This window comes from Heptranchias perlo, unplaced genomic scaffold, assembly GCF_035084215.1.
Source record: "Heptranchias perlo isolate sHepPer1 unplaced genomic scaffold, sHepPer1.hap1 HAP1_SCAFFOLD_90, whole genome shotgun sequence".
Classification (NCBI taxonomy): Eukaryota; Metazoa; Chordata; class Chondrichthyes; order Hexanchiformes; family Hexanchidae; genus Heptranchias; species Heptranchias perlo.
The window spans coordinates 1,660,935-1,684,968 of record NW_027139940.1 but is presented as its reverse complement, the minus strand read 5'-3'; the positions used below and the strand labels follow the sequence as shown (position 1 = coordinate 1,684,968).

The 24,034-nt window shown below is 42.2% G+C and overlaps 1 protein-coding gene across 1 annotated transcript; it reads left to right on the top strand.

Moving 5' to 3' along the window:
- Positions 1-1,910: 1,910 nt before the first annotated feature.
- Positions 1,911-23,314, top strand: LOC137319840 (probable G-protein coupled receptor 139). Its single transcript, XM_067981757.1, has 4 exons — positions 1,911-2,007; positions 5,244-6,118; positions 10,426-10,583; positions 22,963-23,314. Exons 1-4 carry the CDS (start codon positions 1,911-1,913, stop codon positions 23,312-23,314), a joined length of 1,482 nt encoding a protein of 493 aa, XP_067837858.1.
- Positions 23,315-24,034: the final 720 nt, after the last annotated feature.

The following is a 24,034-nucleotide window of genomic DNA, read 5'->3' as shown; positions in this document are numbered from 1 at the left end:
AAACAGTGAGTAGGATAGTAACAGACTTCAGGAGGACATAGATAGACAGGTGACATGGCGTCAACTCATAAGACTTTGCAGGACAAGTTGAGAAGTCTGTTAAGCAGACATGCAGGATCCTTGGATTTATGAATAGATGCAAAGTGTATAAAAGAAAGAAAGTTTTGCTAAATCTTTATAAAACCAGCCTTTTGGACACAGCTGGAGTATTGTGGTATGTTTTGGGCAACACACTTTAGGAAGGATGTCAAGGCCTCAGGTCGGGTAGAGAGGAGATTTGCAAGAAAGATACCAGGGATGTAATACTTCAGTTACGTGGAGAAGCTGAGGTCGTTCTCCTTGGAGCAGGGAAGGTTAAACAGACCGTTGATAGAGGTGTTCAATATCATGAAGGGTTTGGGTAGAGTGAATAATGAGAAATTGTTTCCAGTAACAGAATGTTTGGGAAGCAGAGCACTCAGATTTAAGGTAACTGCAAAAGAACAAGATGCATCATGAGGAAGATAAATACGCAATTTTTGTTACGATCCAAAATGGTGGAAGCAAATTCAATAATGACTCTCAAAAGGGAATTGGATGAATACTGGAAGTGGACACATTTGCATGGCTATTCGGCAGGAGCTGAGGAGTGGGACGAATTGGATAGCTCTTTCAAAGAGCCGGCATCGGCACGACAGGCCGAATTGCCTCCTTCTGTGCCGTATCATTATGCGATTCTATGATTCCACGCTAAATAACAATCATGGAAAATGAAAGAGATCTGTCGGATTGACAATAATCTGCAGCAGTCGCAACAATGCACGCTGACAGTGAATGGAGCAAATATGTTGGGATGAATTAAATGGTCAATATTGAGCTGATATAGTGAGGTCAACCAGTCACTTCATAAATGATTGCTGCGACCGCACTGAGAATACTGTGTACAGTACTGATCACCACCGTAGGAAAGTGATACTCCAGCTATTGATTGGATACAGAAGAGAGCAACTGGAACGAGTGAGCGGTTGGAGGGATTGGGTTATGAGAAGCGCTTAAGTAAATTGGACATGTTCTCAGTGGTAAAGAGAAGGTTGAGAGCTGATATGATTTCAGTTTTTAGATCCGAAAGGGACCAGGTAATGTGGACCATGATCAGCTATTTCACCTTGTCCAGACCCATAGTACCAGAGGACATGGCCTGCGCTTGAAGGGTGGGAAATTCAAAACGAATCTGCAGAAATTAGATTGCAGTGTGCGAGTGGTACATCTCTGGAACAGACACGATATGGAGACGGTGGAAGCAGTCAGTATTGATTCATTCAAATGCAAATTAAATAGATATCGTTCAGAAAATAGTATTTTGGTGTACAGTATGTGAATACTTTGAGACATCACATGCGGTCAGTGTAGCACATTTAGGGTGAAAAGTAAACTTTGGACCAATAGTTCCCAAATCTCTCCACCACTAGGGTTTTCCCCGTGTCATTTCTGGGCCTGTTGCAAACTAATTGATAGAGATTGATTGCACGAATCCATTATGATTTTATCAGGATGTTAGAAGGGCATCGAGATGGACCTTGCTCTTTTGCCGTTCTGTAATTCTTACTGTGATTTGGTATCACGCTGCAAGACCACGACTTTCACGTTTATTTTCCATTGTTTCCAAAGTAACTGAGATTATATTCTGGTCATTGTAGCGTTAGATTATAACTTTCTGCCGTGCCTGCGAACATGGTTGGTGTCGCAGCGGTAATTGTAATCTGTTTGTTCAATGATCTGTTTAATATCAGTCACCAAGGAATACAATTCTCCCAGGAGAGGTTTACTCCACCATAAAAAAGGCGTTTAATTCACCACCTCAGCTCAAAGTGTGAGGAGAGCATCGCCTCCAGCATCAACTGGAATCATCAGTCCACCAACAAACTAAACTAATGGATTCGTTCCTGATAATAAAATATCTGATACTCGGGACACTTTACGATTTCCAAAAGATTTACTATCCCGTCCTCGCTGCTGTTGCTGTCCCCGGTAAGTCCAGATACCCAGTTATTAATTCTGTAAGCCACGTTTAATTGTATTGCTGTTCTTGTCATTTACTGTCCCCTCGTCGCAGCATTTGGTGACCCTGGTGAGGCTTCAGATCCAGCAATTAATTCTATAAACCATGTTTCATTGTATTTCTGTTGATGTTATTTAATAACACCTCTTCGCTGCTTACGGTGTCCCTGGTAAGTCTCTACAATCTGTTTTTGATTCTGTGACCCATATACATTACATGACATTACCTGTCATGTAATGTATATCATGACATCCAGATAAACGGGTAAATTCAGTGCACTTCTCCCACTTTGTTTGCTATGATAACTGCCTCCTCTTACTGTGTTTGATATAATACCGCGCTCCTCTTACTGTGTTTCTTACAATACAGCGATCCTCTTACTGTGTTTGATATAATACCGCGCTCCTCTTACTGTGTTTTGGATAATGCAGCGCTCCTCTTACTGTGTTTGATATAATAATGGGCTCCTCTTACTGTGTTTTGGATAATGCAGCGCTCCTCTTACTGTGTTTGATATAATAATGGGCTCCTCTTACTGTGTTTAGGACAATACCGCGCTCCTCTTGCTGTGTTTAGTATAATACCGCGCTCCTCTTATCGTGTTTATTATATTAACGCGCTCCTCTTACTGTGTTTGATAAAATACCGCGCTCCACTTACTGTGATTGGTATTATATCTCGCTCCTCTCATTGTGATTGGTGTAATACCGCAGTCCTCTTCCTCTGATTGGTTTAATACCGCGCTCATCTTCCTGTGATTGGTCTAATACCTCGCTCCTCATACTGTGTTTGGTATAATACCGCGCACCTCTTACTGTGATTGGTATAATACCGCGCTCCTTTTACTGTGATTGGTATAATACCGCGCTCCTTTTACTGTGTTTGAGAAAATACCACGCCTCTCTTACTGTGTTGGATGTAATACCGCGCTTCTCGAACTGTGTTTGGTATAATACCGCGCTCCACTTACTGTGATTGGGATGATACAGCGCTCCTCTCACTGTGATTGGTGTAATACCGCGCTCATCTTCCTGTGATTGGTCTAATACCTCGCTCCTCATACTGTGTTTGGTATAATACCGCGCTCCTTTTACTCTGATTGGTATAATACCGCGCTCCTCTTGCTGTGATTGGTATGATACAGCGCTCCTCTCACTGTGATTGGTGTAATACCGCGGTCCTCTTCCTCTGATTGGTTAAATACCGCGCTCCTCTTCCTGTGTTTGGAATAATACCGCGCTCCACTTATTGTGATTGGTATAATACCGCGCTCATCTTACTGTGTTTGGTATAATATCGAGCTCCTCTTTCTGTGTTTGGTTAAATATCGCGATCCTCTAACTGTGATTGGTATAATACCGCGCTCCCCTTCATGTGTTTGGTATCATTCCGGGCTCCTCTTACTGTGTTTCGTATAATACCGCGCTCATCTTACTGTGTTTGGTGTAAAACAGCACTCCTCTTACTGTGTTTGGTATAATGCCGGGCTCCTCTTAATGTGTTTGGTGTAAAACAGCACTCCTCTTACTGTGTTTGGTTCAATATCGCGCTCCCCTTCCTGTGTTTGTACAATACTCGAGATTTCTCGCTGCGATTATTGGACAGTCACCCATTCACTGTTCTCAGCTGAATGAATCGTCCGCCCTTATTTCCCGCTGTTTGCTCCACGTGATTCAAAAACTCTTTGAGGTTCTGAAATCAGCAATTTCATGAACGATTCCCTGCCTTCATCAGATTACTGTCTTTGGTCTCCACTGAACCATGTGTCAGTTCACAAATTCTCAGCTCCATGTGGTTCAGGTTGTGGGAGGAATGATACAGTTCGCGTCAGCTGCCTCACTTCTCCCCATCTCCCTCATTGCACCAGTGTCACTGCCCCCGGATGCTGAGGACAGAAATACAAGTCTTCATTTTATTATATTACAGTGGATCTATCTCCATTCTTTGCTGTGAAATAACCATTTAGTCCCAGGCCAGTCTGACACGGTTCAAAGGATCTATCAGCGAGTCTCAGGCTGATTTTCTACCATCTCCTGCTAATCCTCAATACAACTGAGTTAATTTCATTTTTTTCCTGTTTATTATGTGGATATGTATCCACACGATTCTTACTGGACTGCGATGAATCATAAAATAAATTAATGTTTTATTTTCCCACATTCCGTGTTCAATTTGATGATCACCAACAGATGAAACCCAGACGCCCAGCGCTGCTCCTGTGTTCAGATCTTTAATGTTTTATTGTTGTCAGACTGTTTGAAATAACTGATCGTTCTTGTAAACGTTATTTGTAACATAACTGGACAGTCGGTCTTTGAAATTAATTACAATTTGCACAATGCCCACACTGGATGTGAAGGTTCTGATTTTACTAATTATTCCATTACTGGTTGAAGTTACTGTAAACGATCAACTTAAAGTCCTGAACATTTCCTCTCCTGTCCTTGCCTCATGTCCACTGTCACTTTGCATAGCAACCGTTCCACATTCCGTACTTACCTCTGGGTGTGGTTGCGATGTGTTTACGACTTCGTCGCTCCTTTTTACTCTAGAAATATCTGTCTTGTCTGTTTCACATTGATATATCTTTGACCCTGTGGTCTGTTTCTCCCATCGAAAGTTTGCTCTTGCTCAAATATCACAGTCTAATTCTGAGCACGCCCATCAAACTAATAAGAGCTTCCTTCGAATGTTGCTACTGTTGATTTCATCAGCGCTGTCAAATGGTCCTGCATGGACTTCATGGAATCAGACTACACTGGACATTGACTTGGTTTTCACTATTTAACAAACATATTACTGGAGCAGTGAGAGAATATAAATTTATCACATTTAACTAAGGTACGATAGTCAATTGGAAATATACTTGAAAAGAAAAAATGCAGAATTATGGGGAAATTGGAGAGTAGGCTTACAGGATTGTTCATTCAGAGAGCTGGCAGGAGCACGATTGGCTGAAGTGCCTCATTCTGTGCTTCAGGATTCTATGATTCGATGATTCAGTGTTCCTGAGACTCTCTGATTTTATGATTCTATAATACTGTAATTCCCTGATTCTGTGACTGTCTGATTTTATGATTCTGTTAGTCTGTGATACTGTGATTCATTGATTCTCTGAATCAATGATTCTATGATTATTTCTGTGACACGGGCGCCTTTGTTCTGATAGTTTACTATAATTTGCTTGTCTTCCGCTGAATTGCAGTTAACGCAATGACGATCATTGTGCTGTCTCGTGGAAAGTGCGGACTCGCCAAATGTGTCACTCGCTACCTGGTGGCCATGGCAGCGGCGGATCTATTGGTCGTTATCACTGATCTGATATTGAGGCAGATCCCCATTACTTATCGTTCACAATTCACTTTTCTATACCACGTTCCCGTGTGTAATATTCACGCGGTCCTACTTAATGCAGCCACGGACTGTTCTGTCTGGTTCACCGTCACTTTCACCTTCGATCGATTTGTGGCCATTTGTTGCCAGAAGCTGAAAACTAAATATTGCACCGAGAAAACGGCAGCTGTGGTTTTAGGAACAGTGAGTGTGCTGTTCTGTTTAAAGAATATTTTTTGGTACTTTTTCCACACCGGTGCTTATATTTTATCCAACAGCCCCTGGTTCTGTGGTGTGACAAGCGGTGCTCTATTCTCGCAGATGTGGACAGGCATTGAATTCCTTCATTATCTTCTAACTCCGGGTGTCCCATTTGTTCTGATTTTGTTGCTCAATGCTTTAACTGTCAGACACATTTTAGTGGCCAGCAGAGCCCGCAGGAGACTCCGGGGTCACAGCAATAGGGAGAGTCCCAGTGACCCAGAGATGGAGAACCGAAGGAAATCCATCATTTTACTGTTTGTTATCTCGGGGAATTTTATCCTGTTATGGGCGCTTTTTCTGGTGTCTGTAGTTTCTCAGCGAATGTTTTTGATGGGGTATTCCTCTCTATATCTCCCTGCATTCGTAAAAGAAATGGGATTCATACTTCAGCTTCTGAGCTGTTGCACAAACACCTGTATTTATGCAATGACACAGACTAAATTCAGAGAGCAATTGAAGAATGTGGTGAAATATCCATTTATTGTAATTGTCAGGTTAATTAAATAATTTACAGAAAGGAAGACTTCCTAACATTAGATTCTTATTTGGACGCTATTCACTTCATCGGCTCCTCTGAACATCCATTCTCCCAAAATGACGCACTGTGGTTACTGTATATACAACCCACAAGATGTCCTCCTTCATCTTCCCAGGCAACTAGGCGTGGACAATAAAGGAGCCTTTTCATCTTCATCCATATTCTGCAGAATTTTTCTTTCAAATGTGGTCTGTTAATTTGTCCAATCCATTCACCGCGGTCTCTGCGATTACAAATGAACAATGTTCCATATTCCAGCAAGCATTTTGTGATTATCATAGAATCATCGAATGGTTACAGCACATAAGCATGCCATTCGGCCCATCAAACACGTGCCGGCTCATTATAATAGCATTCCATTTTGTCCTATTACCCCGCCCTTTCCTTGCAGCCCTTCAATTGTTTTCCCTTCAATTATTTACCAAGATCCCTTTTGAAAACCACGATTGAATCTGCTTCCACCACACTTTCAGGCAATATATTCCAGTTCACAATTACTCACCTTAAATCTGTATCCCCTGGTTCTCAAATGTTCACCAATGGGAAGAGTTTATCTTTATTTACTTTATCTACACCCTTCATGATTTTGAATTCTTCTATCAAATCTTCTCTTAACTTTCTCTGCACTGAGCAGAACAATCTCAGTTTCTCCAGTCGATCCACGAAACTGAAATCCCTCACCCCTGGAACCATTCTAGGTGATATTTTCTGCACCATCTCTAAGACCTTCACATCCTTCCTGATGTGCGGTTCCCAGAATTGGACACAATATTCCAGATGTGGCAGAAGCAGTGTTTTATAAAGGTTCAACATAACTTCCTTACTTTCGGACTCTATACTTCTATTTATAACGTCCAGGATCCCGTATGCTTTTTTAACCACTTTCACAACCTGTCCTGCCACCTTCAGAGATTTGTGCATATGTAGCCTCATGACTCTCTGTTCCTGCACCATCTTTTGAATTGTACCATTTAGTGCATATTGCCTCTCCTCATTCTTCCTGCTTAAATATATCACCTCGCACATCTCTGCGATGAATTTCAGCTGCCATGCGTCCGCCCATTCCACCAGCCGGTCTATATCCTCTTGAAGACTATTACTATCCTCCTCACTGTTCTTACACTTTCAAATTGCACCCTTACACCCAAGTCCATTCATTAATATATCGCAAAAACACAGTGTTCCTTGTCCTAACCCCTGGGGAACACAACTGTACACCTTCCTCCAGGCAGAGAAAACAACAGTTCACCACTCCTCTCTACTTCCTGTCACTTAGCCAATTTTGTATCCATGCTGCCACTGCTCCTTTTGTTCCATGGGCTTGAATTTTGCAACATTCAAAAGTTGACGCGAGTTTGTAGTGAGTTCAGAAGAGGTACAACAGAGTGTAAATCAAAGATGGAGCTCACAGTCCTTGTGATAATCGGATGAAGACATCATTTCAGAGAGTTCTACGCCATGTGTTTCATATCATTACTGAGTGCGATTCACAGGGTAGAAAACTCACTAGTTTCAGAAACAAGGACACTTTCATCAGCAGAAATTAATTTCAGCAATCTGGTCTCGGGGAGTTTATGTACAGATTAAAAAGGACAGGTGCTAGAACTGATTCCTGTGGGAGGCCAGTGATTTAGTATCTCCGTAGCATCGTGCAGTCGGCCATGTGTAATCTGAAACTTCGGCAGGGGGCCTCGTCCGTGAGTCTAAACACGGAGACAGATTAAGTGTGGGCGGCGATGTGGGGAAACCAGAACAGATACAGACAGAGGGGAAAAGAGAGAACGAGGAACTGAGCCAAATTAGAAAATAACAAGCTGTCAGTAAACTGAGCTGGAAAATCTGGAAAGTGGAGGAAGGGGTCCGAATATCATAGTATCATAGTATGGTACAGCACAGAAGGAGTCCCTTCGGCCCATCACGCACTGAAAGAGCTATCAAATAGTTCCACTCCCATGCTCTTTCTCCATAGCCATGTAAATGTTTTCCCCTCAAGTATTTCTCCAATTCCCCATTGAAAGTTATTATTGAATCTGCTTCTACCACCCGTTCAGGCTCAGCATTCCAGATCATACTCACTCTTTGCGGAAGAAAATGTTTCCTTCTGTCGCCTCTGTTTCTTTTGCGAGTCACTTTTAACCTTAGTCCTCTGGTTACCGACACTTCTGTCACTGGAAACGGTTTCCCCATATTTAATCTATTGAAACCGTTCATGATTTTGAACAACTCCATCAAAGCTCCTCGGAACCTTCTCTGCTCTAAGGAGAACAATCCCAGCCTCTCCAGTGTCGCCACATTACTGATGACACTTTTCCATGGTAGAATTGTAGAAAATCTCTTCTTCACCCTCTGACATCCTTCCTAAAATGTAGTGCCGAGAATTGAACACAATCCTCCAGCTGAGGTCCAACCAGTGTTCAATAAAGTTTTGGCATAACTTCTTTGATTTTGCACATTATGTCTCTATTAGTAAAGCCCAGGATACCATATGATTTTTTAACAGCCTTCTCATCTTTTCCTGCCACCTTCAAAGATTTGTGCACATACACCCCCAGGTCCCTTTGTTCCCGCAACCACTTTAAAAGTTTACCAATTACTTTAGTTCGTCTCTCCTCATTCTTCATATCAAAATGTATCACTTCAAACTTCTCTGCACTAAATTTCATTTGCCATGTGTCGGCCCATTTCACCAGTCTGTCTGTGTCCTGCTGAACTCTGTCACTATTCTCCACATTGCTTGCGACATTCCCAAGTTTCGGTTGATGTTAAAACTTTAAAATTATATCCTGTATACCCAAACCCAGTTCATTATTTTATATCGAAAATAGCAATGGTCCTAATACTGACCCCTCGGGAACACAGCTGTATAATTCCCTGCATTCTGAAAAAAAACAACTGTTAACCAGTAATCTCTGCTTTCTGTCCCTCAGCCAATTTTGTATCCACGTTACCACTGTCCCTTTATTCCATTGAGCGTTAATTTTGCGAACAAGACTGGTACGTGAGAATTTAACAAATGAATTCCGCAAGTCCATATTCACAACATCAACCGCACTACCCCCATCAATCCTCGCCTTTATTTAATTAAAGAACTCAAAAAAATCGTGCTGAATTTCATTTATTAGCCCATACTTTTCGACGTGCCACTTTGAATTTTGTCCCACATTTTTGTCTCTGAAAGTTTCCCCATCATCGATGTTAAGCGAATTGCCGGGTTTATGTCTCTCCCCCTTTTTTGAACAGGGGTGTAATATTTGCAATCCTCCTGACCTCTTGCACCACCCCATATCTGAAGAGAATTGGTAGATTGTGGCCACAGCCTCCAGAATTTCTACCCTTCATTCAGCCAGTAATCCAGGATGCATCCCTTCTGGACCGGGTGTCTTGTCTACTTTGAGTGCTGACCACCTTTTAATACCTTCTCTTTATCTATTTTTATCCTATCCAATATCGCAACTACCTCCCCCTTTACTGCTACATTGACAGCATCCTCTTCTCTCGTGAAGGCCGCGATAAAGTCCCTCAATCATACCTTCTGCCTCCACAAGAAGATTTCCTTATTGGTCCCGAATCAGCGGCACCCTTCCTTTGTCCTTACACTTTTACTATTTCTGTGTTTATAAAAGACTTTTGTGTTCCCTTTTATGTTAGCCGCTAATCTATTCTCACAATCTCCTTCTGCCTCTCTTATTCCTTTTTTGGATCTCTTCTGTACTTTCTGCATTTAGCTTGGTTCTCTACTGTATCATGAACCTTACATTTGACACAAGCCGCCTTTTCCTGCTTCATTTTGCTCTATATATATTTTTCACCCAGGGAGCTCAAGCTTTGGATGTCCTTCCTCTGCCCCCTCCCCCAAACTCCGCCCACGTGTCAATGTGACTGCTTTGGATGCAAAACGTTTCCTCCTTGAAGGCCTCTCATCGGTCAATTACTGATTTGTCTATGTTGTCCATGGCACAGAATATGAAGCTCCAGACCCCAGCTGTCATGCCTTGTTGGCTATCAGTTATCGTAAACTGTCTTTTTAGCTTTAAGGCTATTTACCTGTCCGCTAAGACAAAACACTGAAAGTTTAACAATAAAAAAGCATTAACGACTGTTAAAAACGCTAACCAATCAATTAAATATTAATAATAACGTAATTCTAAACACCAAACATATGAAACAAATAATGAAATATTTCTCTGTGTATTACCTCCGCCGCTCCTGCTTGTGTTGTGAGATCACTTTTTGATTTTTCTGTCTGTTTCAGCCTCACCGCTGGCGCCATTTTATGGTCTTAAATTCAAAGTGCGGGAACATGATTGAGGAATCTGCATTCGATACATTCAAAGTGTTGGAACATGAATCAGGAACCCGCATTGCATATATTAAAAGGAACCCGCATTGGATACATTCAAAGGGGCCAGAGTATGATTGAGGAAACCATTAAATACATTTAAAGGACCAGAATACGATTGAGGAAACCGCGTTAGATACGTTCAAAGGGAATGGGACGGAAACAGATAAACATGAGAAAATAACAAATCTGTGTTACTAACCTGGGTTTCAAACGTCCAGCGTGCGGGAGGAAGGGGAGAGAGATGGAAGAGAATCACAGGTAAGATCACCTTGGAGACCGTTGGCCCCGAATCTGTTCTAATTTCCCCCACTGTCGCTCCATCACGTTCATGGCCATATTCATACATTGATGTGTTTTAATCAACAATGAATGAGATTTGACACTGTGTCTGGTCTAAAATAACGGCTTCATATATTTGAGTTCAACCGCTATGTTTAATCTCCAGCCTGAATATTTAGCTCTAAACCGAGAATCAATTGATAATCTGGATTCAAGGTTTCATCCGCCGGCCGGCAGGAAGCAAAGGCGGAATCTGATCCGTGTCATGTGTGAGCAGAACACAATATTCCAGCTGTTCATATTCATGATGCTGCAGAATATTCCAAACTGTTCTCAACATCTGCAATTCCTGTTAAATATCGGAGGGGTTTAGATTATTGTTATGATCGATCCGATGTTTCCCGATTTTATAAATTTGCAGCAAATTGAATCTCACTAAACCGGTGAAATATTAATTACCGAGATTATAAACAGAGTAACTTTATTACAATTTAACTGCGATGGCGAAGTGGTTCAGATATTAAACTCGAAATCTCAATGAAGTTTCCCCCCGCAGGTTCGAACCCTGCTCGCAGGGGTTTTGCTCAATGTCGGGCTCAGTGTTTCCTCGAGTTTATTTTCTTTAATCCGCTCCCTCTGGAGATCACTGGTCGCGAAACTGCTCAGAATTCACTCCACTGCATTTATTAACCTGCTGTTACACAGATTGAGGCCCAGCTTAGTGTTGTGATTGGAAACACGAACAATATCTGGGAGTCAATTCGATATTTTGGGCTGTTAGTAACTGAACAAAATGTCATCATCAGTGAGAAATAAACACACAAAATAATAATTTCAAAAGAGCATTTCAATATTTGCAGAAAACAAGAACAAATGGCCACTAACGGTTAAACATGCTCTTCCGTTCCGAGTTGGACATGTTTTGTCCAGTGTGCAAATCGACCGAGGCAGGACTCAAATCGGCAATCTTCTGATAACATCACGATTCACACCGAAACCAGACGCCTTATCCATTGGGACACGTGAGCACTCTGCCGTTCCACGGACTAATGATCCTTAATCTTAATAACCAGTGATTGAACAATGTGATTGGATTTGTTTCAGCTCCATTCTCTGCACGGGACATTTCCCAGCGGCTCGTTGGTCTCGGGATATGATAAGTCTCAACCTCGAATGACGCAGGCGTGCTTAGGTATTAACACTATGTTGACCATATTCATTAATTCGTCGAAAGATGGACTCGGAACAAAGGAGCAAGAGTCGGTCATTCATCCATCGAGCCTGTTCCGCCATTCAATTCGTGTCATAGGAACAAAGGAACATAGGAACAAGAGTAGGCCATTCATCCATCGAGCCTGTTCCCCCATTCAATTAGTGTCATAGGAATATAGGAACAAGAGTAGGCCAGTCATCCATCGAGGCTTTTCCTCCATTCAATTAGTGTCATACTTTTGCGAAACAAATATGTTTCAATCTCTGTTTCGAAATTTTCGCCAGTTGTGGCAGGACCCATCCTTGACCCCTCCAATTTTCCGTCTATATGTTGACCCTCGGTGATATCATTCGAAAATACAATATCAGATTCCCTGTGTATGGTGACGAAACCCAGCTCGAGAACACCACCACCTCTATCAAGCCCTCCACTTTATGAATGGTCACACTGCTTGTCCGACATCCAATACTGGATGAACAATTATTTCCTCCAACGAAATATTGGGAAGACCAAAGCCATTGTCTTTAGTCCGTGATGCAACCTCAGATCCCCAGCCACCGACTCCACCCTTCTTCCTGGTCACTGTCTGAGGGTGAACCAGACCATTCACAGCCTCGGTGCCCCAGTTCACACTGAGATGAGCATCAGAACACATCTCAGCTCCTTCATCAACACCACCTACTCCCACCTCTGTAATATCGTCACCCTGCTCCCTGCCTCAGCTCATCTGCTGCTGAAACACTTATCCTTGCCTGTTCTTACCTCTATAATCGACTATTACAATGCTCTCCTGGCCGGCCAACCGTCTTCCACCATCCACAAAGTTAAGCACATCCAAAACTCTGCTCCCGATATCATAACTCGGACCAAGTCCCATTCTCCCATCACCCCCTGTGCTCGCTGACCAACATTGGATGCCGGCCGGGAAGGACTCGATTTTAAAATTATCATTCTAGTTTTCAAATCCCACCATGGCCTCGCCCCTCCCTCACTATCTCTGTAACCTCATACAACCCTACAACCCTCCAATATCTCTGCATTCCTCTAATTCTTGCCCCTTGCACTTCCCGATTTTAATCACTCCAATGTTGGCGGCCGTGCCTTCAGCTGCCTCGGCCCCAAGCTCTAGAATTCCCTACCCAAACTTCTCGGCCTCTCAACCTCCTTTCAGACGTTCCTTAAAACCTACCTCTTTGATCAAACTTTTGGTCACCCGTCATAATATCTCCTTATGTGACTCGGTGTTAAATATTGTTTCATAATCGCTCCTGTGAAGCAACTTCGGACTTTTTTTAATGTTAAAAGCGGGATATAAATAAATGTTGTTGTTTTATCTTTCACAGTTCATGCATCAAACCGTGATGTCACACTTCATACATCATACCGTGATGTCATATTGCACACATCATACCGTGATGTCACACTTCATGCATCATACCATGATGTCACATTTCATGCATCACACAGTGATGTCACACATCATGCATCACATCGTGATGTCAAACTTCATGCATCAAACCGTGATGTCACACTTCATACATCACATAGTGATGTCATACTTCAAACATCACATGGTGATGTCACACTTCATAAACCATATGGTGATGTCACACTTCTTACATCATACACTGTGACAAGGAAGGGCATCCAAAGCTAGAGCTCCCTGGATGACTGAAGAGATAGAGATTAAAATGAAACAGAAACAAAGTGGATTATGACGAATGTAAGGTTCATAATACAGTGGAGAACCAGGCTGAATACAAAAAGTACACATGAGATGTAAAAAGGACAGAAGAGGGGCAAAGAGAGAATATGACAACAGATTTGCGGCTAAAAATAAAGTATTTTATCAACATATAAGTAGTGAAAGATTAGTCCCAGGAGTTTGTGACCGATCAGAGACCAAAGTGAGGATCTTCCAGTGGAGGCAGAAAGCACACGTGCTAACTGAATACTGTTCATCCGTCTTCACTACAGAAGAGGATGCTGCCCATGTAGCAGTAAAGGAAGAGGAAGCAGAGAAATTGGATAGGATAATAAAAGATAATGAGGAGATACTAAAAGGGTTGTCAGTCCCCAAAGTAGAAAAGTCACCCGGTCTGGATGGGATGAATCCGAGGTTGCTGATACAAGTTAGGTTGGAAATTTCGAAGGCTCTGACCACAATTTACCAATCCTCCTTCGATAGGGGAGTGGTGCCAGAGGGCTGGAGAATTGGAAATGTGACACCCCTGTTCAAAATACAGGAGAAGGATAAACTTGGCAACTGCAGGGCATTTAGATGAATGTCGGTGGTGGGCACACTTACAGAGACATTAATACACGATAATATTAATTGGCACATGGAAACATTTGGGTGAATAAGTGAAAGTCTGCATGGATTTTCTAAAGACAAATCGTGTTCGATTAACTTGAGTTATTTGATGAAGTAAAGGAGACGACTGATGAGGGTAGTGTGGTTCATGTTGTGTATATGGAATTTCGAAGGCGTTTGAAAATTACCACATAATAGACTTGTTTGCGAAATTGAAGCCCATGGGATTAAAGGAGCAGTTTCTGCATTGATACGAATTTGAAAAGGAACAGAAAGCAGAGAGTGTCAGTGGCCGTTTGTTTTTAATACTGCAGGGAAGTGTGAAGTGTTGCTTCCCTGGAGCCGGTGTAGGGACCACTGCAGTTTTTGATAAATATTAATAATCTGGACTAGGTTATGCAGGACGTAACTTCAAACTTTCAGAATACATGGAAATGTAGCAAACAGTGAGGAGGATAGTAACATATTTCAGGAGGACATAGATAGACAGGTGAAATGGTACAACTACATTCGACTTTGCAGGACAAGTTGAGAGGTCTGTTATGAAGACATGCAGGATTCTTGGACTGAAAATAGATGCAGAGAGTGTAAAAGCAAGGAAGTTTTGCGAAACCTTGAAAAACCAGCCTTCAGGACCCACTGGAATATTGCAATATATTCTGCCCAACACACATTAGGAAGTATGTCAAGGCCTTCGAGAGCGTAGAGGGGAGATTTGCGAAAATGAAACCAGAGATGTAATACTTCAGTTACTTGCAGATACGAGAAAAGCTGGAGTCGTTCTTCTTCGAGCAGGGAAGGTTAAACGGACCTTTGATAGAGGTGTTCAACATCATGAAGGCTTTTGATAGAATGAATAATGAGACACTGTTTCCAGTAACAGAATGGTTGGTAAACAGGGCACTCAGATTTAAGGTAACTGCAAAAGAACAAGATGCATCATCGGAACATTGGAACATAGGAACAGGAGTAGGCCATTCAGCCCCTCGTGCCTGATCCGCCATTTGATAAGATCATGGCTGATCTGTGATCGAACTCCATATACCTACCTTTGGCCCATATCCCTTAATACCTTTGGTTGCCAAAAAGCTATCAATCTCAGATTTGAATTTAGCAATTGAGGTAGTATCAATTGCCGTTTGCAGAAGAGAGTTCCAAACTTCTACCACCCTTTGTGTGTAGAAATGTTTTCTAATCTCGTTCCTGAAAGGTCTGGCTCTAATTTTTAGACTGTGCCCCCAACTCCTAAAATCCCCAACCAGCGGAAATAGTTTCTCTCTATCAACCCTATCTGTTCCCCTTAATATCTTATAAACTTCGATCAGATCACCACTTAACCTTTTAAACTCCAGAGAATACAACCCCAATTTGGGTAATCTCTCCTCGTAACATAACCCTTAAAGTCCGGGTATCATTCGAGTAAACCTATGCTGCACTCCCTCCAAGGCCAATATGTCCTTCCAAAGTTGCGGTGCCCAGAACTGCTCACAGTACTCCAGGTGCGGTCTAACCAGGGTTTTGTATAGCTGCAGCATAACTTCTGCTCCCATGTACTCCACTCCTCCAGATATAAAGTCCAGCATTCCATTAGCCTGATTCATTTTTTTCTACACCTGTTCATGACACTTCAATGATCGATGTACCTGAACCCCGAGGTCCCTTTGGACGTCCACTGTTTTTAACTTTTTACCATTTAGAAAGTACCCTGTTTTTTCCTTTTTTGGTCCAAAATGCATGACCTCACATTTGTCTACATTGAATTCCATTTGCCACAGTTTTGCCCATTCACCTAATCTATCAATATCCCTTTGTAATTTTATGTTTTCATCTACAATGCTAACAATGCCACCAATCTTTGTGTCATCGGCTAACTTAGATATGAGACTTTCTACGCCTTCATCTAAGTCGTTGATAAAAATTGTAAATAATTGAGGCCCCAAGACAGATCCCTGCGGGATTCCACTATTCACATCCTGGCAATGTGAGTGCCTACCCATTATCCCTACTCTCTGTCGCCTTTCGCTCAGCCAAATTCCGAACCAATTCCGTACTCAGAATCATAGAATCATAGAAATTTACAACATGGAAACAGGCCCTTCGGCCCAACATGTCCATGTCGCCCAGTTTATACCTCTAAGCTAGTCCCAATTGCCTGCACTTGGCCCATATCCCTCAACACCCATCTTACCCATGTAACTGTCCAAATGCTTTTTAAAAGACAAAATTGTACCCGCCTCTACTACTGCCTCTGGCAGCTCGTTCCAGACACTCACCACCCTTTGAGTGAAAAAATTGCCACTCTGGACCCTTTTGTATCTCTCCCCTCTCACCTTAAATCTATGTCCCCTCGTTATAGACTCCCCTACCTTTGGGAAAAGATTTTGACTATCTTCCCTCGATTCCATGGGCTTCTATCTTAGCCAACAGTCTCTTATGTGGGGCCTTATCAAATGCCTTCTGGAAGTCCATATAAATACCATCCATTGACATGCCCGTGTCCACTACTTTAGTCACCTCTTCAAAAAATTCAATCAGGTTTGTCAGGCACGACCTACCTTTCACAAATCCATGCTGGCTCTCTCTGATCAACTGAAAATTCTCGAGGTGTTCAATCGAGGAAGATAAATACGCAGTTATTTGTTATGATCCACAATGGTGGAAGCAAGTTCAATAATAACGTTCAAAAGGGAATTGGATGAATACTGGAAGTGGACAAATTTGCATGGCTATTGGAGAGGAGCAGACGAGTGGTACGAATTAGACAGCTCTTTGAAAGAGCCGGCATTGTCACGACAGGCCGAATTATCTCCTTCTGTGCTGCATCATTCTGTGATTTTATGATTCCACGCTTAATAACAATCAAGGAAGATGAAAGAGATCTGTCGGATTGACGATAAATTGCAACAGTCGCAACAATGCACGCTGACAGCGAATGGAGCAAATATGTTGGGATGCATTAAATGGTCAATATTGAGCTGATATAGTGAGGTCACCATATCACTTCATAAATCATTGCTGCGACAGCACTTAGAATACTGTGTACAGTAATGGTCACCACTGTAGGAACGTGATACTCCAGCTATTGTTTGGATACAGATGAGAGCAACTAGAACGTGTGAGCGGATGGAGGGATTGGGTTATGAGAAGCGCTTTAGTAAATTGGACATTTTCTCAGTGGGAGAGAGAAGGTTGAGAGCTGATATGATTTCAGTTTTTAGATTCTAAAGGGACCAGATAATGTGGACCATGATCAGCTATTTCACCTTGTCCAGACCCATAGTACCAGAGGACATGGCCTGCGCTTGAAGGGTGGTAAATTCAAAACTAATCTGCAGAAATTATATTGCAGTGTGCGAGTGGTAATCTATGGAACAGACACAATATGGAGACGGTGGAAGCAGTCAGTATTGATTCATTCAAATGCAAATTAAGTAGTTCCCGTTCAGAAACTTGTATTTTGGTGTCCAGTATGTCAATACTTTGCAACGTCCCCTGCGGTCAGTGTCGCACATTTAGGGTGAAAAGGTAACAAATCTCTCCACCAGTAGGGTATTCCCCGTGTCATTTCTGGGTCTGTTGTAAACTAATTGATAGAGATTGATTGCACAAATCCTTTATGATTGTATCAGGATGTTAGAAGGGCAACTAGATGGACCTTGCTCTCTTGTCGTTCTGTAATTCTTAATGTGATTTGGTATCACGCTGTAAGCCCGCGACTTTCACATTTATTTTCCATTCTGTACAAAGTTACTAAGATTATATTCATTGTTCATTGTAGCGTTAGATTATACTTTTCTGCCGTGCCTGCGAACATTGTTGGTGTAGCAGCGGTAATTGTAATCTGCTTGTTCAATGACCTGATTAATATCAGTCACCAAGGAATACAATTCTCCCAGGAGAGGTTTGCTCCACAATAAAAAAAGCGTTTAATTCACCACCTCAGCTCAAAGTGTGAGGAGAGCATCGCCTCCAGCATCAACTGGAATCATCAGTCCACCATCAAACTAAACTAATGGATTCGTTCCTGGCAATAAAATATCTGATACACTGGACACTTTACGATTTCCAAAAAAATTACAATCCCGTCCTCGCTGCTTTTGGTGTCCTTGGTAGGTCCCGATATCCAGTTATTAATTCTATAAAACACGTTAAATTGTATTAATGTTCTTGTCATTTAATATTCCCTCCTCCCAGCATTTTGTGTTCCTGGTAAGGCTTTATATCGAGCAATTCATTATATAAGCCATGTTTCATTGTATTTCTGTTCTTAATTTGTAATAACCCCATCTCGCTGCTGTTGTATACATGGTCAGTCTTCATCAACTGTTATTGAATCTGTGACCTCCGTACAACTGTATTGCTCGACTTGTAATGTACATCATGATATCCAGAGAAAAGGTGAAATTCAGTGCTCTTCTCTCACTGTGTTTGCGATAGTACGGAGCTCCTCTTACTGTGTTTGGTATAATACCGAGCTCCTCTTACTGTGTTTGGTATAATACCGCGCTCCTCTTCCTGTGTTGGGTATAATACCGCGCTCCTCTTACTGAGTTGGGTATAATACCGAGCTTCTCATACTGTGTTTGGTGTAATACCGCGCTCCTCTCACTGTGTTTGGTATAATACCGCGCTCCTCTTACTGTGTTTGGTATAATACCGAGCTCATTTTACTGTGATTGGTATAATACCGCGCTGCTCTTACTGTGTTGGGTATAATACCCGCGCTCATCTTACTGTGTTTGGTATAATACCGCGCTCATCTTACTGTGATTGGTATAATACCGGGCTCCTCTTACTGTGTTGGGTACAATACCCGCGCTCATCTTACTGTGTTTGGTATAATACCGCGTTCCTCTCACTGTGTTTCGTATAATACCGCGCTCCTCTTACTGTGTTGGGTACAATACCCGCGCTCATCTTACTGTGTTTGGTATAATACCGCGTTCCTCTCACTGTGTTTCGTATAATACCGCGCTCCTGTTGTCGTGTTTGGTGTAATACCGCGCTCCTCTTAGTCTGTTTGACATCATATCGCGCTCCTCTTACTGTGTTTGGTATAATACCGCGCTCCTCTTCCAGTGTTTTGTATAATACCGCGCTCCTCTTTCTCTGTTTGGTATAATACGGCGCTCCTCTTACCGTGGTGGGTATAATACCGCGCTCCTCTTCCTGTGATTGTTATAATACCGCGCTCCTCTTCCTGTGATTGTTATAATACCGCGCTCCTCTTCCTGTGATTGTTATAATACCGCGCTCCTCTTACTGTATTTGGCATAATACAGCGCTCATCTTCCTGTGTTTGGTATCACACTGCGCTCATTTTACTGTGATTGGTGTAGTACCGCGCTTCCTCGTTGCGATTTTTGGACAGTCAACCATTCACTGGAATCAGCTGAATTAATACTCCGCCCTTATTTCCCGCTGTTTGCTCTTCGTGTTCCAAATACTCTTTGAGGTTCTAAAATCAGCAATTTCACTGAACGATTCCCTGCCTTCATCAGATTACTGTCTTCGGTCTCCACTGAAACCTGTGTCAGTTCACAAATTCCCAGCATGAATTTGCCAGGGACCTTTAACTCCAGCTCCATGTGGTTCAGGTTGTGGGAGGAATGATTCAGTTCCCGTCAGCTGCCTCACTTCTCCCCATCTCCCTCACTGCACCAGTGTCACTGACCCCGGATGCAGAGGACAGAAATGCAAGTGCAACATGTATCAAGGTCAATTCTTCATTTTATTATATTGCAGCGGATCTATCTCCAATCATTGCTGTGAAATAACTATTTAGTCCCAGACCAGTCTGACACGGTTCAAAGGATCTATCAGCGAGTCTCACGCTGATTTTCGACCATCTCCTGCTATTCCACAATTCAACTGAGTTCACGTCATTTTTCCTGTTTATCATATGGATATGTAACAATACGATTCTTACTGGACTGCGATCAATTATTGACTAAATTCATGTTTTATTTTCCCACATTCCCTGTTTCAATTCGGAAAACTATTTGATGCTCACCAACAGATGAAACCCAGAAGCCCAGAGCTGCTCCTGTGTTGAGATCTTTAATGTTTCAATGTTATCAGACTATTTGAAATAATTGATCATTCTTATATACGTTATTTGTAATATAACTGAACAGTCAGTCTTTAAAATTAATTACAATTTACATATTGCAAACACTAGATGTGAAAGTTCTCATTTTATGAATGATTCCATTGCAGGTTGAAGTCGCTCGAAACGTTCGACTTAAAGTCCAAAATAGTTCCTCCCCTGTTCGTCCCTCGTGAGCACTGGCAACTGAGATAGCAACCATTCCACACCCCATCTTTACCTGGTGCCGTTACTATGTGCCAACTATTTCGTCGCCTCTTTCTACTCCAGAAATATTTGCCTTGTCTCTTTCGGATTGATGCAGAATTGAACCTCTGGTCTGTTTCTCCCATAGAAAGTTTTTTCTTGCCCAAATATCACAGTCTAATTCTGAGCACGCCCAACAAACTAATAAAGAGCTTCTTTAGAATGTCACAGCGACTGATTTCATCAGCTCTATCAAATAATCCTGCATGGGCTCCATGGAATCAGACTGAACTGGAAATTGACTTGGTTTTAACTGTTTGACAAACATATTACTGGAGCAGTGAGGGAACAAATATTGAAAACATTTAATTAAGGTACAATAGGCAATTGAATATATATATTTGAAAAGAAAAAATGCAGAGTTATGGGGAAAGTGGAGAAAGGCATTCGATAAGGTGCCACATAAAAGATTGTTGCACAAGATCATGGTGTTGGGGGTAATATACTGGCATGGATAGAGGATTGGCTAAATAACAGCAAACAAAGAGTCGGGATAAAAGGCAATTTTTCAAAATGGCAATCTGTAACTAGTGGTGTGCCGCAGGGATCAGTGCTGGGGCCTTAACTATTTACAATATATATCAATGACTTGGAAGAAGCAACAGAGTGTCTTATGTCCTAATTTGCTGATGATACAAAGATTGGTGGAAAAGCAAGTTGCGATAAGGACACAAAATGTCTGCAAAGGAATATTGACAGGTTAAGGGAATGGTCAAAAATTTGGCAGATGGTATATAATGTGGGAAAATGTGAAGTCATCCACTTTGGGAGGAAAATATAAAAGCAAAATATTATTTGAATGGAGAAATACTTCAATATGCGGCGGTACAGAGGGTTCGGGGTGTCCTCGTACACGAAACACAAGAAGTCTGCATACAGGTGCAGTAGGTAATCCAGAAGACAAACGGAATATTGGCCTTTAATTCTAGGGGGATGCAGAATAAATGCAGGAAAGTCATGCGACAACTGTACGAGGTGCTGGGGAGACCACACCTGGAGTCCTGCGTACAGTTTGGGTTCCCTTATTTAAGGAAGGACATACTTGCATTGGAGACAGATCTGAGAAGGTTCACAAGGTTGATTCCGAGTATGGAAGGTTTGTCTTATGAGGAAAGATTGAACAGGTTGAGTCTATATTCATTGGAGTTTAGAAGATTGAGAGGAGATTTAATTGAAACATACACGATTCTTAGGGACTGGATAGGGTAGATGCTGAGAGGATGTTATCCCTCATGGGGGTTTCTAAAACAAGGGGGCATAGTCTCGGAATAAGGGGTCGCCCCTTTAAGACAGAAATAAGGAGGAATTTCTTCTCCCAGAGGGTCGTGAATCTTTGGAATTCTTTACCCCAAAAAGTTGTGGAGGCTGAGTCATTGAATCCATTCAAGGCTGAGTTCGACACTGTTTTGATCAGCAAAGGAGTCAAATGATATGGGGAAAAGGCGAGAAAACGGAGTTGATGTCAAACTCAGATCAGACATGATCTCATTAAATGGTGGAGCAGGCTCGAGGGGCCGAATGGCCGAATCCTGCTCCAATCTCTTATGGTCGCTTATGGTCTTATGGGTTATGGGATGGCTCATTCGGAGAGCTGGCAGGAGCACGATGGGCCAAATGGCCTTATTCTGTGCTTCAGAATTCGACGATTCAATGATACAATGATTATATGATTCTGTGATTATTTCAGTCACACGGGGGCCTTTGTTCTGAGAGTTTGATCTAATTTGCATTTCTTCCGCTGAATTGCAATTAACTTAATGAAGATCATTGTCCTGTCTCGTGGTAAGTGCGGACTCTCCAAATGTGTCACTCGCTACCTGGTGGCCATGGCAGCTGCGGATCTACTGGTCGTTATCACTGATCTGATATCGAGGCAGATCCCCATTACTTATCGTTCACAATTCACTTTTCTATACCACATTGAGGTGTGCAATATTCACGCCGTCCTGCTTTATGCAGTCACGGACTGTTGTCTGGTTCATCGTCACTTTCACCTTCGATAGATTTGTGGCCATTTGTTGTCAGAAGCTGAAAACCAAACATTGCACCGAGAAAACGGCGGCTGTGGTTTTAGGAACAGTGACTATGCTGTTCAGTTCAAAGAACATTTTTTTCGTACTTTTTCTATACCGGTGATTATATTTTATACAATAGCCCCTGGTTCTGTGCTGTGACAAGCGGTGGTCGAAATTCGCAAATATGGACAGGCATTGAATTCCTTCATTATCTTCTAACTCCGGGTGTCCCATTTGTTCTGATTTTGCTGCTCAACACTTTAACTGTCAGACACATTTTAGTGGCCAGCAGAGCCCGCAGGAGACTCCGGGATCACAGCAAGAGGCAGAGTGCCAGTGAGCCAGAGATGGAGAACCGCAGGAAATCCATCATTCTACTGTTTGTTGTCTCGAGGAATTTTATCCTGTTATGGGCGTTGTTTCTGGTGTTTGTAGTTTCTGAGCGAATGTTTTTGATGGGGTATTCCTCTGTATATCTCCCCACATTCGTAGAAGAAATGGGATTCAAGCTTCAGCTTCTGAGCTGTTGCACAAACACCTGTATTTACGCAATAACACAGATTAAATTCAGAGAGCAGTTGAAGAATGTGGTGAAATATCCATTCATTGTAATTGTCGGATGAATGAAATAATTTACAGTGCGGAAGAAATCGTGACATTAGATTCTTTCTTGGACGCTATTCGATTCATCCTCTCCCCTGAACATCTATTCTCCCAAAATGACGCACTGGAGTTCCTGTATATACAACCCACAAGATGTCCACTTTCATCTTCCCAGGTAACTGGGCGTGGACAATGACGGAGCCTTTTCATCTTCATCCATATTCTGCAGAATTTTTCTTTGAAATGTGATCTGTTAGTTTGTCCAACCCAATCACTGCGCTCTCTGCGATTACAAATGAACAATGTTCGATATTCCAGGAAGAAGTTTGTAATTATCCGAGAGTCATAGATTCATAGACTCGTGGAATGGTTATAGCACTGAAGGAGGGCATTTGGCCCTTCGAGCCGGTGCCAACTCTTTGTAAGACCAATCCAGTTCGTCCCATTGCCCCGCTATTTCCCTGAGGCCGTTCAAGTGTTTTCCCTTCAATTATTTTCCAGAATCCTTTTTGAAAGTCACGATTGAATCTGCTTCCAACAACCTTCTAGGCAGCGTAATCTAGTTCACAATTACTCGCTGTGTTAAAAAGTTCTTACTCATGACGTCTTTCGTTCTTTTGTGAAACACGTTATATCTGTGGAGTCTGGTTCTCGACCCGTCACCAATGGGAACAGTTTCTTATTATTTCCGTTGTCGAGAAACTTCATGATTTTAAACGCTTCTATCAAATCTCCTCTTA

Coding starts and splice junctions, on each gene's coding strand:
- LOC137319840 (XM_067981757.1), top strand. CDS start 1,911: ATGGATTCGTTCCTGATAATAAAATATCTGATACTCGGGACACTTTAC. Junction 2,008..5,243: donor CGCTGCTGTTGCTGTCCCCG/GTAAGTCCAGAT, acceptor GCTGAATTGCAG/TTAACGCAATGACGATCATT. Junction 10,584..22,962: donor ATACATTCAAAGGGGCCAGA/GTATGATTGAGG, acceptor TTTAACTGTCAG/ACACATTTTAGTGGCCAGCA.